This window comes from Protopterus annectens, chromosome 13.part0 (genome assembly GCF_019279795.1).
Source record: "Protopterus annectens isolate FY-2018-M chromosome 13.part0, PAN1.0, whole genome shotgun sequence".
Classification (NCBI taxonomy): domain Eukaryota; kingdom Metazoa; phylum Chordata; order Ceratodontiformes; family Protopteridae; genus Protopterus; species Protopterus annectens.
In genome coordinates this window covers 1,055,068,683-1,055,083,877 of record NC_056747.1, presented here as the reverse complement: position 1 = coordinate 1,055,083,877, position 15,195 = coordinate 1,055,068,683, and the positions used below count along the sequence as shown (strand labels likewise).

Genomic DNA, 15,195 nt, shown 5'->3' with positions numbered 1-15,195 from the left:
AATGTCCCTCCCACCATAGGAGGGTAGTGTCAGTGGTCATCGTGGCCATAGGACTGGGAGGAGAAAACGGCCTGCCCTCCAGGTGGTCTGGGGAATCCATCCACCAAGAAAGGTGCTTCCGATAAACTGGCGTGAGATGAATGGGAAGTGACAGATGGAGAATTTTTTATTTTTATTTTTTTTATTTATCATTTTGTTGACCGGGAATGTCCGACTAGGTTCCAAAGAGCCTGTTTTCAGCAGAGGCCCGGGGAGAAATGCTCCAGATGCATGTCTTTGGAATGCGGGAGGAAACCGGAGTACCCGGAGGAAACCCACGCGAACACAGGGAGAACATGCAAACTCCACACAGAAGGCACCCCAGCCGAGAATTGAACCGGAGAAACTCTTGCTGTGAGGCAACAATGTTAACCACTGCATGCAAAAAGAGAAAGGACTGACCATTGGACCACCAGGAACCACTACAGCACCCTCATGTAATATCTGGCCAGTGGCACCAGATAAATAGTAGCTGCCATGGACCCCAATGTCCTGAGAATGAGAAATACTGGAGGATGGGTTTGCGCCAGAAGGTCCCATACATGAGTTCAAATAAGAAGTACACTGAGAGGAAGGGCTGCAACCTCTGAGGTAGTGTCCAATTGTGTGCCTAAAAATTCCAGTTGAGGAGTCGGGGAATATTTGGCCAGGTTCACAGTTATCCCCAGTTGGTCAGAGAAATGAAGGAAATGTATGTTCTCCACCAATCATCTAGGTAGGGAAACACCTGGAATCCCTGCAGCCCGATATGAGCTGCCACCACTGTCATGCATTTGGTGGATCACCCAAGAGGCTGTGGCGAGTCCAAAGGGTAGGTCTCTGAACTGGAAATGATTTGCTCCTAAGCGAACGTGGAGGAATCTCCTGGACCACCTGTCTATTCTGATATGGTGGTACACGTCTTGGAGATCCACAGAGTACATACAGTCGTTTTTGTGCAAGAGAGGCACAATGGACTGCAGTGACCATCTAAATCTTTTACTTCTTGACAGACAGGTTTACCACGCTGAGGTCCAGAATGGGAAGCAGGTCTCCCCCCCCCAGTTTTCTTGGGTACTAAAAAGAAGCGGGAATAAGTTCCAGATCCTCTGTCCTGTAGGGACCCTTTGGATGGCTCTTTTTTGAAGGAGGTTGGAGACCTCTAGATGAGCTAACTCTGACTTGACAGAGTGTCATGTCTGGGAGAGTTCTGCTCTTTGGTGGGATTTCTGAAAAGGGAAGGTAATTTCTGAAGAGGGAAGGCAATAGCCCCTGGACATACCTCTTAGCACCCACTGATAGTTGTCCAAGCTAAGGTTTGCAATGCCAAGCAACACCAGACTAGCTGCAGGGTGGGACAGTCGGGCAATGCCCAAGGGTCGTTGAAAGAGTTTGTCAGAGAATGGTTCCCTGGAACCCTGATTCTGTGGGCATCCCTGCCTCTAGAGCAGCAGCATCTACCATTGAAACCTCTCCCACATCCCCTGGAAGAGGAATCCTCATGAACTTCCTGAAAGGAAGACGGACTTGCAGAACCACATCTTCCTATTCCCCTTTTTGGTCTTAGAAAAGGACCTTTTGGAAGTAGAAAATTTGATCAAGACAGCCAACATAATCTTCCTCTCTTGTTCACTGCAGGTCAAAGTCTGCTTAACACAGAGTCCAACAAGGGTGGAACCATCAAAAAGGAACGTTAGCGAAAGACGTTTTGAAGGCCTCAGCAAACCCGTATAAATGCAGCCAGGCATTGCGCCTGATGGCGATGCATGTACCAGTCACCCATGAGGAACATTCTGCTACATTGGAAATTAACCTCATGGACGAGTTGGCTGTAGATGTAAGCTTGACCAACTTGGTAAAAACAGATTTTAAGAACTCCGCAGGCATGGACTCTGCGAGGAAAGTTGAAAGTTCCTTAATCAAGTCCCTCTGGAGACAAGCGAAATGAGTCAGGTAGTTCAAAACTCACAGGCTGAAAGAAGCTGATGTGAACACCAGCTTTCACACCTGTCCAGTGCTCTCAATTTATGACTGGGAGAGAGGACAGACACTGCTCCACCAGCTAATTCACCATAGCATCAACAGGAACCACACCATGGTGACAACCCGAACCGGTGGCCCCACCTGTCCCAGTGGAATGGAAAAACAGAACCGGCCAGAAGGCTTTATCTGAAGAGGGCTTAAAAATGTATTAGCTCTTTTGGGCACCGACTCCACAATATCAGGTTACTTCCAGGCCCTGCTGGCGAAAAGACTGATTAAAGGGTCAGTGTGTGTGTATGTGTGTGTGTGTGTGTGTGTGTGTGTGTGTGTGTGTGTGTGTGTGTGTGTGTACACACCTAAGAGGTACATGGGCCCGTACCGAAAGCCTCCAGAAACATGGTTTCTTCAGAGGATGCGGGCTGGGTAGACCAACTGCCCTTAGATTTAAGGATCTCCAGTATGGGACCTGTCCTCCTCATTAGCATCTGTGTTCTCTGTGAGGGACTCCATAGGGGAGTCCAGATGCCTCCTCTTATGTCCTCTGAGGAACTTCCGCCACGGAGGACTGATGGGAAGATTCAGTAGAGTAAAGGGCCTCTATAGGGGAAGCTCCCCGCTGGAGGCTAGAGTGGAAGGGCTGACCAGGAGCAAAATGAGTCTGTCTGCTCAAAATCTGGGGCTGGGAAGGAGCACAGCGAGTGTGAGGGGGATCTTGCAAGAGCACCCAACCATCTGTACAGAGCCATCTCAGAGCTGTCAAGCACCGAAGCACAGAGAGGCAGAGAACGGTACAAAAACCCAGCCCAGAACCCGTCCCTACAGACTCCATGGTGACAACACAAACCGGTGGCCCCACCTGTCCCAGTGGAATGGACACAGAACCGGCCATAGATCCTGATGGGGTAGGGACAAAATGGAGTCCCGTAGACTCCCATTGCCTTCACACAGCATACCAGCCCCCGACAGTCCAATCCCTATAAGATCGGGTAAGGAGCAGGTAAGCGGGAAGGGAGAGAGTGTTACCCGAGCCTGTGGAAACCAAAAGCCCCAACTCAATTTGTGGATTAAAGAAGGACCACATCATCCTGTCCATGTCTACAGGTATGATGCTCCTGAAGGACCTCGCTGGAGAACCATGCCATAATCCCAAGGATCTCCTTAAACAGTCTGGAGAATGGCCCCTGCACAGAGGGGTAAACAACTGACCCCTATTACCGGAGGTACCGAAGGAAAATCCTCCATAATTATGGGATCCTGTATGGGTCTTGGATCTGACCAAATCAGGCCAAAAGAAACAGGAGGATCCAAGGAAGTAAGTCTCAAATCCCCAGCATCTGAGAGAATCAGACCAGTAGCAAGCGTGGTCTTGTTTGGATCCGGGAGTCAAGGGCAAAATCCTTGGATCGGAGGACCTGAACCGGAGGCCTTGGATCTTGGAGTCAACTCTCTGGAAGCTCTCAGATCAGACACCCAAGAGGATGGAGTCAGATACAGGGACTAGGGATCAGACAGCCTGGGAAGCTTGGAAGGAACCTCTTCCGAAGTAAGAGGAATCCTCTCTCATGTCCAAATGGGCCTGACTTGGTTGAGGTTTCTTTGACCAAAGAACCCCCCCCCCCCCACCAACCAAGCCTTTCAATAAAAGCTTGTTTCAGTTGACCAGGGCTCTGGGGTTGAATGTGGGACAAATGCCGCATTCAACCTCCAGATGGCCAGCGCCAAGACAATAGCTCCTCATGCGAGTCAGAAATGGACATCTGCCAACCACATGAGGAGCACCTCAAAGCCTAACGATTTCTCCAACATGCAGAAAAATTGGTATGCAACACCAAAGGAACATGAAGAGACTAAAAAACAAGCCAAAAGTCTGAAACACCAAAATATCCATCCAAATTAACCACCCACTAACAAATTAACAGAAAGGTTCGCAGAAAACCAACACAACTACCTTTAGAAGTGAAAACAGAAATGGTGCCAAGCAACTACTGGCAGAAACGGGAAGGGAAACTAGCAAGTAAACTAACGATACAGTAAAAGTGAAAAAACAGAAAACCCACAAGAAAAAGATACACCTACTCACAAATACACTAAAATACCACGAGGAGCTGAGCGAACTGTGCCTGACAAGCAAAAGCGGCAAATGAGATTGGGGGGGGGGGGGTTAGAGAGCAGCAGCTTGAGTTAAGCTGTTGTCTAAAACTATGTCTGCTCGGATCCGATGTCAGATCTTAGACCCACACGATGAATGGTGACTAGGATAAGGCTGCAATACGGAATTCCATCCCTCTGGACTGGAGAAAATATGGGACAAGAGAGACATTGCAAAGAACTGGACATTCCTCCAAAATTTATGAAAAGACAAGATGAAAATTGGTCAGGGAGGCTGCCAAGAGACCTAAAGCAAGACTGAAAGCTGCAGGAATTTCTGGCAAGTACTGGTTGTGTACTACATGTGACAACAATCTCCCATATTTTCCATATGTCTGGGCTATGGGGTAGGGTTGCAAGACGGAAGCCTTTTCTTACACAGAAAAACATCCAAGCCTGGCTAAAATTTGCAAAACAATACATCAAGTCTCCCAAAAGCACGTGGGAAAATGTGTTATAGTCTGAGGAGACCAAGGCTGAACTTTCTGGCCACAATTCTAAAAGTTACGTTTGGTGCAAAAACACTTTGCATCACCAAAAGAGCATCATCCCCACAGTGAAGCACCATGGTGGCAGTATCATGCTTTAGGGTTGCTTTTCTTCAGCTGGAAATGGGGCTTTAGTCAAGGTGGAAAGAATTATGAACAGTTACAAATACCAGTCACTTTTGGCCCACAACCTTCAGGCATCTGCTAGAAAGCTGAAGAGGAATTTCACCCTTCAACATGACAATAACCCCAAGCATACATCCTAATCAATAAAAGAATGGCTTCACCAGAAGAAAATTAAAGTTTTGGAATGGTCAAGCCAGAGCTCAGACCTAAATCCCATACAAAATCTGTGGGGTGACCTGAAGAGGGCTGTGCACAAGAGATGCCCTCACAGATGTGGAGCACTTTTGCAAGGAAGAGTGGGCAAATATTGCCAAGTCAATATGTGCCATGCTGATAAGACTCCTATCCAGGAAAACTGAATGCTTTAATCAAACCAAAAGGTGCTTCAAAAAGTAATAGCTTAAGGGTGTGCATACTTATGCAACCAGCTTACTGTAAGTTTACCCCCCCCCCCCCCAGCAGATCTGTTTGTTTTTCAAATGAATTGTACAGGTCATAGGTCGCATTAAAGGTGGGAAAAGTTTTGAAATGATTTATTGTGGTCTCGTTTTTATATCACAAAAATCTGGCATTTTAACAAGGATTTGTAAACTTTTTATATCCGCTGTATGTTGGGGGGACGGGGAGAATGCAGCGGGAGGGTGAAATGTAAGATTGGGAACTAAATCTGCAAGAATAAATATCTTTCAGAGGGCGCAGTAGTAGCATCCAGTTACATTCTCGGCTGGGGTGCCTTCTGTGTGAAGTCTGCAAGTCCTCCCTGTGTTCATGTGGGTTTCCTCCAGGTGCTCTGGTTTCCTCCCACATCAGAAAGACATGTATCTGGAGCATTTTACAAGCTTCCGCAGATAATTGGCTTCATTTCAAATCGGACTTGCCCAGTTAACAAATGTTAAACACAAAAAAATAAATCTTCATGGTTTAAGTTACGTAGTGCCATTTGCTATTACACTGATTAATTATGTCTGAAAACTCAAAGGTAGTCCCCTTGATTAACCCTACAGAAAGTTATGTATCTAGTCTTAGAGATGCAATGCTGACTCGAAGTTCTTGACAAACCACTAAGATAATTTTTTGAACCAGGGGAATCTGAAATTACTTGGGGCAAGATTTTTTTTTGTACAAGTGTCAAGATTAGCCCTACAGAAGTCCCTGAATACAGCAGGGTTAGCTACTAACAGGCTTCGTTCAGAGGGAGAAACTGCCTGGTTGAGAGATCTGAACTCAATTAAAGATGGACCGGCTTCATTATATTGAGACCAAGTTTAATAATTATACAAAAGTGCATGTATTTCAAAGTCAGGCTTTTTTTTTTGGGCCAAAACACCTAGCATTGAGAAGCAACAAGTTCATACAGACTATTAGGATTTGTCAAGTCAGTAGCTCTACAAGACTGACTGCTTAAAAAGAAATAAAGCAAATACAGGGACACAATCTTCAAGCCAATGTATGGAAGCCTTAAGAAGACAGGTACTTAGCAAAGCAGGCAGGACTGTCATTCATTTCCTCCCATGACTGCACATGCTAGCTCCCCAAAGAAGGCTTCATAAGACAAACCGTTTCCCTACCTTGGCTACATGCATTAAGAACTCAGTCATGTCTTCTGCATTTCCCGTAAGATGAAGTATCCAAGGTCGTTCACCACTACATGGGTAATGACTGCATAGCGCACATACCTGGGGAAAAGGAATCAAAGGACTAACTACAATGCAAACCCTAGCACCAGAGAGAAAGAAACATCCTTTACCATTGTTCTGCTTGGTGAGTGCGCATCAGTGCATCTGGTAACACAGTTAACCAAGTACACCTGCTAGGGTGGGGCTACATGTTACATGCTTTGGTGACATACCTGGTTTAGGTATTTAGCACTAGTGGCTTGATTTAAAAGTGGTGGACAAGTGTGTGCTTGTGTGTACACAGAAATGAAAGGGTGATTACATAGCCAAGGTTTAGGTTTACTGGTACCTTAACATATGTGGGCTTGAAGCAAGAGTGTAGTAAGCATGGATGAGCTGTTTACTGACAGCTACTTGTAGTGATGTGATATTAGCCTCCAGTCTGAACACCCCCCTTCTCTCTCACACAATTCCTACATTAGGCCCCTGAGCATGTGGCAGTTTATACACAGTTGCAAACTCCCTAGGGCTACGAGGCTAGCTACAGATATTGTGAGTGCAAACTGTCATCACGTGATTACAGGATGAAGGCCTGTTAATACTAGGCTATCTGCCCTAGGGCATTTATAAGCCTAGCCAGAGTATGTTTGGCTTTCGCCACCCATTTTAAATTAATTTTGCTATGCCCTTTTTCAAGGTTAGTATACTGTGCCTCTGTCTAACAGTGACACAGAAGTGATACCCGGGGTAAACCTACGATCTACCATCCACTCAAGATTCCTCTTGGAGAGGAAATGAGGGACTCTGCCTAACCTGGACTGGGATTTTATTCCAGAGTGAAGGGAGCCTCTGGGTTATGAATCTGTCCCTCCAGCATGTCCTATTTATTTCAGTGCTGAGGTTCAAGTCTCTCAAGCGTGTAGCTCGATGGGATTTGGATTTTGTGAGGTGCAACATGTCCCTTAATTCCGGGTTGGACATGGCTTTATATGTCAGGCACAGGTCGCCTCTGAGCGGACGGTATGCCACTGAGTAGAGCTTGAGTTTCTTTAACCAGGCAGCATATGGCATCTGTTTGAGCCCTTTGATCCTCTTGGTGAGGTACTTTTGGGGTCTTTCCAGTTGCTGCAGTTGTTTGGTAAGGTACATCCCAAAAGGGGCATTGTACTCGATTATGGGCCTGATGAGGGATGAGTAGAGGCACAATGACCTCCCCTAATCTAGATGTGAATCCCTTCATGATTAGGTGGGCTATATAAAATGTTTTTCTAACCACTTTGGCCACGTGGTTGTCAAATGAGAGATTGCTATCATCTTGGGTCCCCAGGTCCCTAATTACTTCTTCTGTACTTAATGGATTACCACCTATGTGGTCATTTGTGGTCACTTTGTTTTTGCTAAAGGGGATGACTATACACTTTTTGGCATTTAGCTTGAGGCCATGGCTCTGGCACCAGTGGTTTGTTTCTATGAGGCCCTTTTGGAGGATGCTTGTGTCAGCTGGAAAGTAGATTATGGTGCTCAGTTTGCAGTTATCTACGAACTTGGTCAGCCACAGTCCTTCCGTGTTAGCCTGTACCTCCGAGAAATATATACCGAACAAGAGAGGTCCCAGGACTGAGCCTTGTGGGACTCCACTTGTAACTGGTTTGGAGTCTGACATGGCTCCAGCAATTCTAACCATGTGGGTACTGTCCTTGAACCAGTTTGCAACCCATGTAGTGACATAGGAGTTTATATTTAAGCTGGTGAGCTTATCTATAATGCCCGAGTGGAGTACTGTATCGAAGGCTTTTGCGAGGTCCAAGTAGGCTGTGTGGACCACCTTCCCTTCGTCAATGGCCTTGGTGACAGTTTCAAAGAAGTCGACCCAGGTTTTAAGAGGCAGGATCCGCCCTTAAAGCCAAACTGGGTAGGATTCAGTGTCTGTAGGTCCCAAATATCTTTATTTATGAGGTCCATGATGATCCTTTCCATAGCTTTGCAGACCAAGCTAGTCAGGCTTATGGGGCGATAGTTTCCAGGGTCCGTTAAGGCACCACCTTTGTGGAGAGGGACCACTGTTGCTGTACGCCACTCTTTGGGTACATATCCTGTAGCAAGGCTGAGGCTGAACAGTAGTTTTATGTTTGGGTTTAGCTCTTCTTGGAGTTCATGTAGGACGCAGCCTGGGACACAGTCTTGTCCCATTGATGCTGTGTTTTTTGCTTTGGAAAGGGCGGCTCTTACTTGAGCATCTGAGATGTCAGGGGGGCAGCACTCTGCTGGGATAGATATTTGCCCTTTTGGTGGGGAGGGGTTGCGCTGAACCTGTCGGCTAGGATGTTGGCAATGTCTGTGGGTTCGGTGTATTTTTTGTCATTTTGGACTAATTCTGAGCATATCTGGGAATTCCCACCCAGGTTCCTAACATAACTAAAGAAAGCCTTGTGATTATCCTTAGTGTCCTATGCAATTTTTCTCTCGAAGCTGGCCTTAAATGATTTTATGAGTGCCCTTAGTTTTTTGCTAATATTGATCAGAGATCCCTTCCCTTTTTGGAATTTTTCTCCATCATGTAGTAGCTTCCTCCTTCTATTGTATAGATTGTTTATGGCTGGGGTCCACCAGACAGGATGTCTGCCTTTGGAGGATTGGGTCTTGGTTTTATTTGGGATTGCATCATCCATGCATTCCTGAAGGTGTTCATAGAATGCATTTATAAAGGATCCTGCGGTCTGGGCCGTATTTTCTACAGGCCCGGGGGCTTTGAAGGATTCCACCTCGGTTTTGAGGAGTGTGAAATTTGCTTTAGAGAAGTTTTTCACTGTGGTTTTCTGGGCAGGGGGTGGGGTCGGGATGTGAATATCCAGTAAGATCAGTTTATGGTCTGATCTTACCAGTGAGGGATACACTTCTGGTCTGAAGCATAGAGTCCCCATGTTGGTGATGATCAGGTCCAGTATGTTTTCCCCTCTTGTGGGAGTGGTAACAAGTTGTTCCATAGCATGAGTTTATGAATTCTAGGAACCTTTGGGCTAGGGTGTTGGAGCTAGAGTAATGCTCCCAGTCTATGTTTGGGTAGTTGAAGTCACCAAATATAATGGTGTTTGGAGAGACCTTCATATTTTCCAGTGTTCTCAGGAAGACCGAGTGGGGTTCTGGGTTTGGGAGGGTGGTCTGTGGCAGGCTATAAACTGAAGGCCGTTTTACCCACTGTTAGTTGGACATGGATGGTCTCTGATGCTTCGTGCTTTGCCACCAACCTTGAGGTGTGGGTATCTTTGATGAATATCAATACTCCCCCTCCTTTTGTGGTTCGGTCCAAGTTTTGGGGCCGAAAAGCATGGTATGAGGTATAACCTGGTAGTGCTGGGGTGCTCTCAGGAGCCCTGAACCAGGTTTCTGTTACTGCACAGATATCGATGTTCTCCATGCTAAGGAGAGTTTCAAGTGCATGCATCTTGAGGTTTAGACTTCTGGCGTTGAGTAGCATTACTCAGTTTCTTATCCCTTGTGATACCTATGGAAGTGAGTTTCTCTTTTGAGCCTTGCCTAAAAAAAGGCACTATGGGGGTAGCATGAACCTTTGACAATATCCAAAAGCCCAGGGGTGACAGGTGCAAGCCGTCCCTAACGAAGCATCGTGGCTTGTCGAGCATATCATCCTAGGCTGACAGGCATTGGATCTCCTTTGAATGAGACCAGTACTCAAGCCAAAAGTTGAAATTGATCATCTTGTCTTCATATTGTGGCATCATTCTTGGTGAGGGTAAGATGCTACTCAAGGTCACGGTCATACCGGCCTGGGCTACATATACCGGCCTGGGCTACATGCTCCCAGAGCTCCTCTATGTCACTTTTCATGTAGTCCAGGGAGGTACGTCTCAGGTCATTCACACCAGCATAGACAATGAGAGAGTCATATTTGTACTTGCCTTGGAGTGACCCAAGTGCTTGTGTTATGTGGCAGATCCTAGCGCCCGACAGGCTGCTCACCGTGACCCTCTCCTTGTTCAGCCTGGTGAGCGGGACGTCAGTGGGCCTGATGATAAGAGTCACCTATTACAAGTGTATCAGGTGTGTTGTTTAGCCTCAAGGGCTGTGACTGTTCAGCACACTGGCTTTGTGAGATGTGTTGCACGTGTTTTTGTTTTGGGGTAGCGGTTGCTTGGGTGTCTGCTTTGGAGGTACCTGCTGCTTAGGCAGATCTTTATGTAGAGCCTCAGAGTATGTTTTTGTGTGATTATGTGTTTGGTTTGCTGTCATGGTAGGTCTATGTGAGACTGGAATTGTAGTGAGTGTGGTTTCCTTCTCCTCCTGACTGGTTATGCCAGTACTGAGTTGAGAGAGCTTAGCCTCCACTTTGGCTATATGGTTGCATCTCTCACATCTGTTGGAATTTGTTGGGAGGAGAGGGTTGTATGTGTACATGAGGCAGTTGTAACATTGCCTCAAGATTCCCAGGTTCACCAGCTGGACTGGAGAGGAGATTGACAACTGACCTTTGGACATGCTAGAATAATATTGGGAATTCCTTTATAATTGAAAACAAGGGCCAATGGGGAGTGAGGGTGTAGTGCTTTTAATTTTTAGTGCTGACTTAATTGCTTTAGTGAGCCACAAACCTTCCTAATGTAAAACAACTGGTCTAAAGCCCAAGTGCTTAATCCAAACAGACTTAGGATGATGGCTATACTTTAATCAAATTACTACCAAGCAGTAATAAATACAATTGAATACTTTAAAGAATGCCTCGATTAGTGCTCAAGTTATACAAACAGCTAGATTCAACAGGTCCGGATCTAGTCTATGCTACAGCAAACAAGGTGTACCAATTTCAGTAGGAAGCAGTTCAGATATGCATGCACTATAAGCCTTTAACCAGAAATTCCCAGCTCAGAAGGGCAGAGTCCAGCCTCTCCTCCCACAAGAGTGCAGACCACGAACCATCTTAATGTAAAATAACTGGCCTGAAAGCCCAAGTGCTTAAACCAGAATTAATACACTTTTAGAATAACAGTCACTGAGCCCTCAATCAGTAGTTCCCAACTTAGAAGGATGTAAGCTACCTGTTCTGCCACTACAGTGCAGACTACATACCCTCTCAATGTAAAACAACTGGTCTGAAGCCCAAGTGTTGAAACTAAAAGGCTTAGAATGAGTTACACCAAGCAGTAATAAAAACAATTGAGTACTTTTAAGATGATGCAAAATAAAGTAGGAAGAAACACAAGTATAGTAAAAGCAGATTAATTTTTTTCAGAAAAGTAGCAAAAGCAGTAGTAAATACAATTCTCATGCAGTGCAACCTGGCACACTTGAATATGTAGCAATATTAGTCCACACACAGTTTGAAAAAATGTAATTAAATTAAAAAGGACTAAAAGCAAGCGCAGAAAGGGTTAATTAGGTAGAATGTGGTAAAGAGATGGGCCTGAGGGAGTGTCTTAGATCAAATCTACAGTGGGGCGGACACTGCAAAAGCCACCAAATTTAAACTACAACCAAGAACTGGGGGGGGGGGGACAGTTTCAACACAGATGTGAGGAATGTGCAAATTATAAAGCCAAAAAAAATAAATATATTATATATTATATATACACACACACACACACACACACACACACACACACACACACACACACACAATATCTAAGCAAACAATTTAGATCTATAATACAGAATAATGCAGAAGAGTATACTCAGCTCTATATATTTGCAGATAGTTCTGTAAGGCTGTCTCTCAAACTAAGGTTCCAGTTTGAACGCAGAGTTGGCACAAGCACCAAAACCAAACAGAACAAGACTGTAGAAAGTTGAGGCAACTATGCCTAAATAAAACTGGAGAGGCAACAAACTGGTAAATTATATAAGAGCAATACAATGAAGGAAACATCAATCAATGCAGAGCAATACAATCTCAGAAAAGATTGAACCAAGACAAAAGGAAAGTTGCTATGGCACACCTTAACAGGGCCAGTGGGGGATGGGGAATTTTGGCTTTATTAGGCTAAATGTTTGTACATTAACTCACATACCAGTTGGCCATTTGCAATCAACTAAATGCTGTCAAGTTTAAAATTGCACATATCCATACACACACATATGCACAGAAATTACATACATAAATAAAGAATCTCCCCAACTATGCTGCATTTACTCATTACCCTTGAGGCCAGGATGCAGATAAAAATTAAAACACTTCACTTTCTAATAAATATATAAATGGGGGGGGGGGGTTATACACACAAAAGTGTACGCTGTTAAAAGTACTTTTAGACTTGGGTTGCCACTTGTCCTGATCTGCACTGGACTGGACCCGATTATGAGCAGTGTATCCCATCTCCCAAAGAAACCACAACCAGGACATTAAATGTTACGGTTCTGAGACATTTCCTATGTTACGTGCCCCAGAATATGGTGCTAGGAGGCAAGCAAGCATGTAGGTATTGCTGCTTAACAATTCTCCTGCCCCAATATTTCACCCCCAGTACCCACACACACACACACACACACACTTTCACAATCATAGACTCATTCATATTTCCAGTCATTCTTAGAATTTATTCACACACCAAAGAACACATTGTTTTCAACCATAGACAAGTAACCTGACGTAATAATTCATACACATGAAATACTTGGCTTCTGTTTACTAAAACAAATTTGTACCCACTCTGCTCCAAGCATGCAGTACCAGAGATATTGAGTATGCTGTCCTATCTTCCTTTGGATTGATATAGCATGCAATGAAGATGGCATGTCTGTAGTAAGTAGTTCAGTTTGAAGTGATACAACTGCCTGCTGCATTACATCTCTTTGCCTTTGTTTACTCTTTATAATTCACAGACATGATTCAGTTACATTCAAAGCAATTGTCCTAGTTTACTGGGAGCTATTCTTACTTGGTTCTGAACATTTAAACACAACAAACTTCTTCACAGAAAGAAAAAAAATGACAGTTTTCTTTACTGCCGATGATTACTGCTTTGGACATCACTGACTCAAAACATTGGGGATGCTTTAAAATACACCACTTTGCACCCAAAAACCCAGAGGTAGCAAGCCATCTGAACTCAGCATTATTACTGTAAAGTGCTGGACACACCCACTGAGATACCATATGTGTGACTGCACCTCCCTGTTTTGACACCTAAAAGGTGGCAACCCTATTTTACTTTTGGGATCCACATGTTGACAGTGTATAGTATCTTAAGAACTGTATTGGAAGTACAATGAGAAAAACAAATTAGACAAACTCCAGCAAAACATACTGTACCAAGAATTATCACAACTCCTCTCTTGTCCAACACAAAAACAACTAACTTTAGGTTTAAAAAGTTAAGAAAAGAAGGAAGATGTTAGCACTCAAATTCTTAACACTGGAAGAGAGCTCAGATATACCAGTTATCCACCGTTATCAGAAGCATCCCAGATTTTGGTTCAGATCTTTACCATGCCTTTCCAAAACCAGGCAGTTTTTGAAAACATTTATATTCAGCAAACAATCATTTAAGATTCAGTGGTTCTCTCCCTTGTAGGATTTAGCTTTACAATACTGTTCTCGATTTTTAGGGGTAACGCACGACGTTATTGCAGTTTTTAGTTTCAGACTTTACTTCAAAAAATGTTTTAGAACTAAATTTTGTCAACTTTTTTACTCAGTACTAATATTACTTGAAAATGCCTCTGAATTAGGTCCTTAGTCTCTGGGTCTGGCAATAATAAACAGATATGCTGATCAACATCCAAATCTTCAGTCAACGATTACATTAATAACATTGAACTAAGTTCACAGGTTTATCACACAAAACAATTAACAGCCTTCAAATTTAGGCAACATTCACGACACTTCCATCGGCAAAGAGAGCAAACCCGGAAAATCTTATGGATAACTCATAGAATCACTGGACAAAGCTACGTAAACTAAATGGTGAAGCTGGTTCCATACACAAAAACTTCAGATGATCGACACGCACACACATTTATTCTTCTACTTACAGTTACTACGACCCTGACTGTACAAACTCTTTCAGAGAAGCTACGTCTACACCTAACACGCCGTTGAAAGCCTTCCAGCAAATCCTTGTAAATATAAACATTTCACATTCTTCCCAAATCATCCATCTCCCCTTTGCCAATTTACCAGTTATCTCCTCTTGCTTGACTCGTTCTGGTTGAGACTGCATCACCAAAGAAACACCTGCCGGTGTTTCCAAACCACCAGAAGAACTGCTAAAAAATGCACCGACAGAGATATTTGAATTTTGAGAAACAGCCATCATCCTTATATTCCAAGTCTCGTAACAAATTAGCTGTTTTCCCACAGTGGTTCCACTTCCGGCTCTGGGATATGACGTCGAAACTTTTTTTTTTTTTTTTTTTAAATATTTATTTAAGGAAATTTGGTATGGGTTGTGTAAATGGAGAAGGTCTGATGTGAGGTTTGAGTCAGGGCTAATAAGAAATGAGTACAAAAGGTTATTTCTCTGGGAAGGAAAGATATAAAGATGCGTTGTGAAGTTTTAAGTAGTTTATTCAGTTAAGCAGGTGGATATAGAGAGCATCAGATGTAAAGGCTCCTAGATATTCTGTCCAACCTGATTTATTTGAGTATTGCATGTTTTTTCCACCTGTAACTATTGCTCGTGGATTAATGTATACATTTGTTAAGTGGTGCCCCACTCCTGCATAAGATAATACATCCATCTTGTGTTCTTTTATTTCAATGGATGCTTCTTGTTTCGGCCAAAAATTATATTACGCCCCTCCTGAACGTGATTTTTAAGAAATAGTGGTGTATTACAGTCAGGAAATTGTACTAATAGTAAACG

The 15,195-nt window shown here is 44.0% G+C and overlaps 1 protein-coding gene across 1 annotated transcript in view; it reads right to left on the bottom strand.

Moving 5' to 3' along the window:
- Window positions 1-14,689, bottom strand: part of MED1 (mediator complex subunit 1) — a 1,231,128-nt gene extending 1,216,439 nt beyond the window's left edge. The window contains exon 1 of the mRNA XM_044054941.1: window positions 14,508-14,689. Within this exon, the coding sequence (XP_043910876.1) occupies window positions 14,508-14,646 (139 nt within the window). The 5' untranslated portion in view covers window positions 14,647-14,689. The remainder of the gene's footprint in view (window positions 1-14,507) is intronic.
- Window positions 14,690-15,195: the final 506 nt, after the last annotated feature.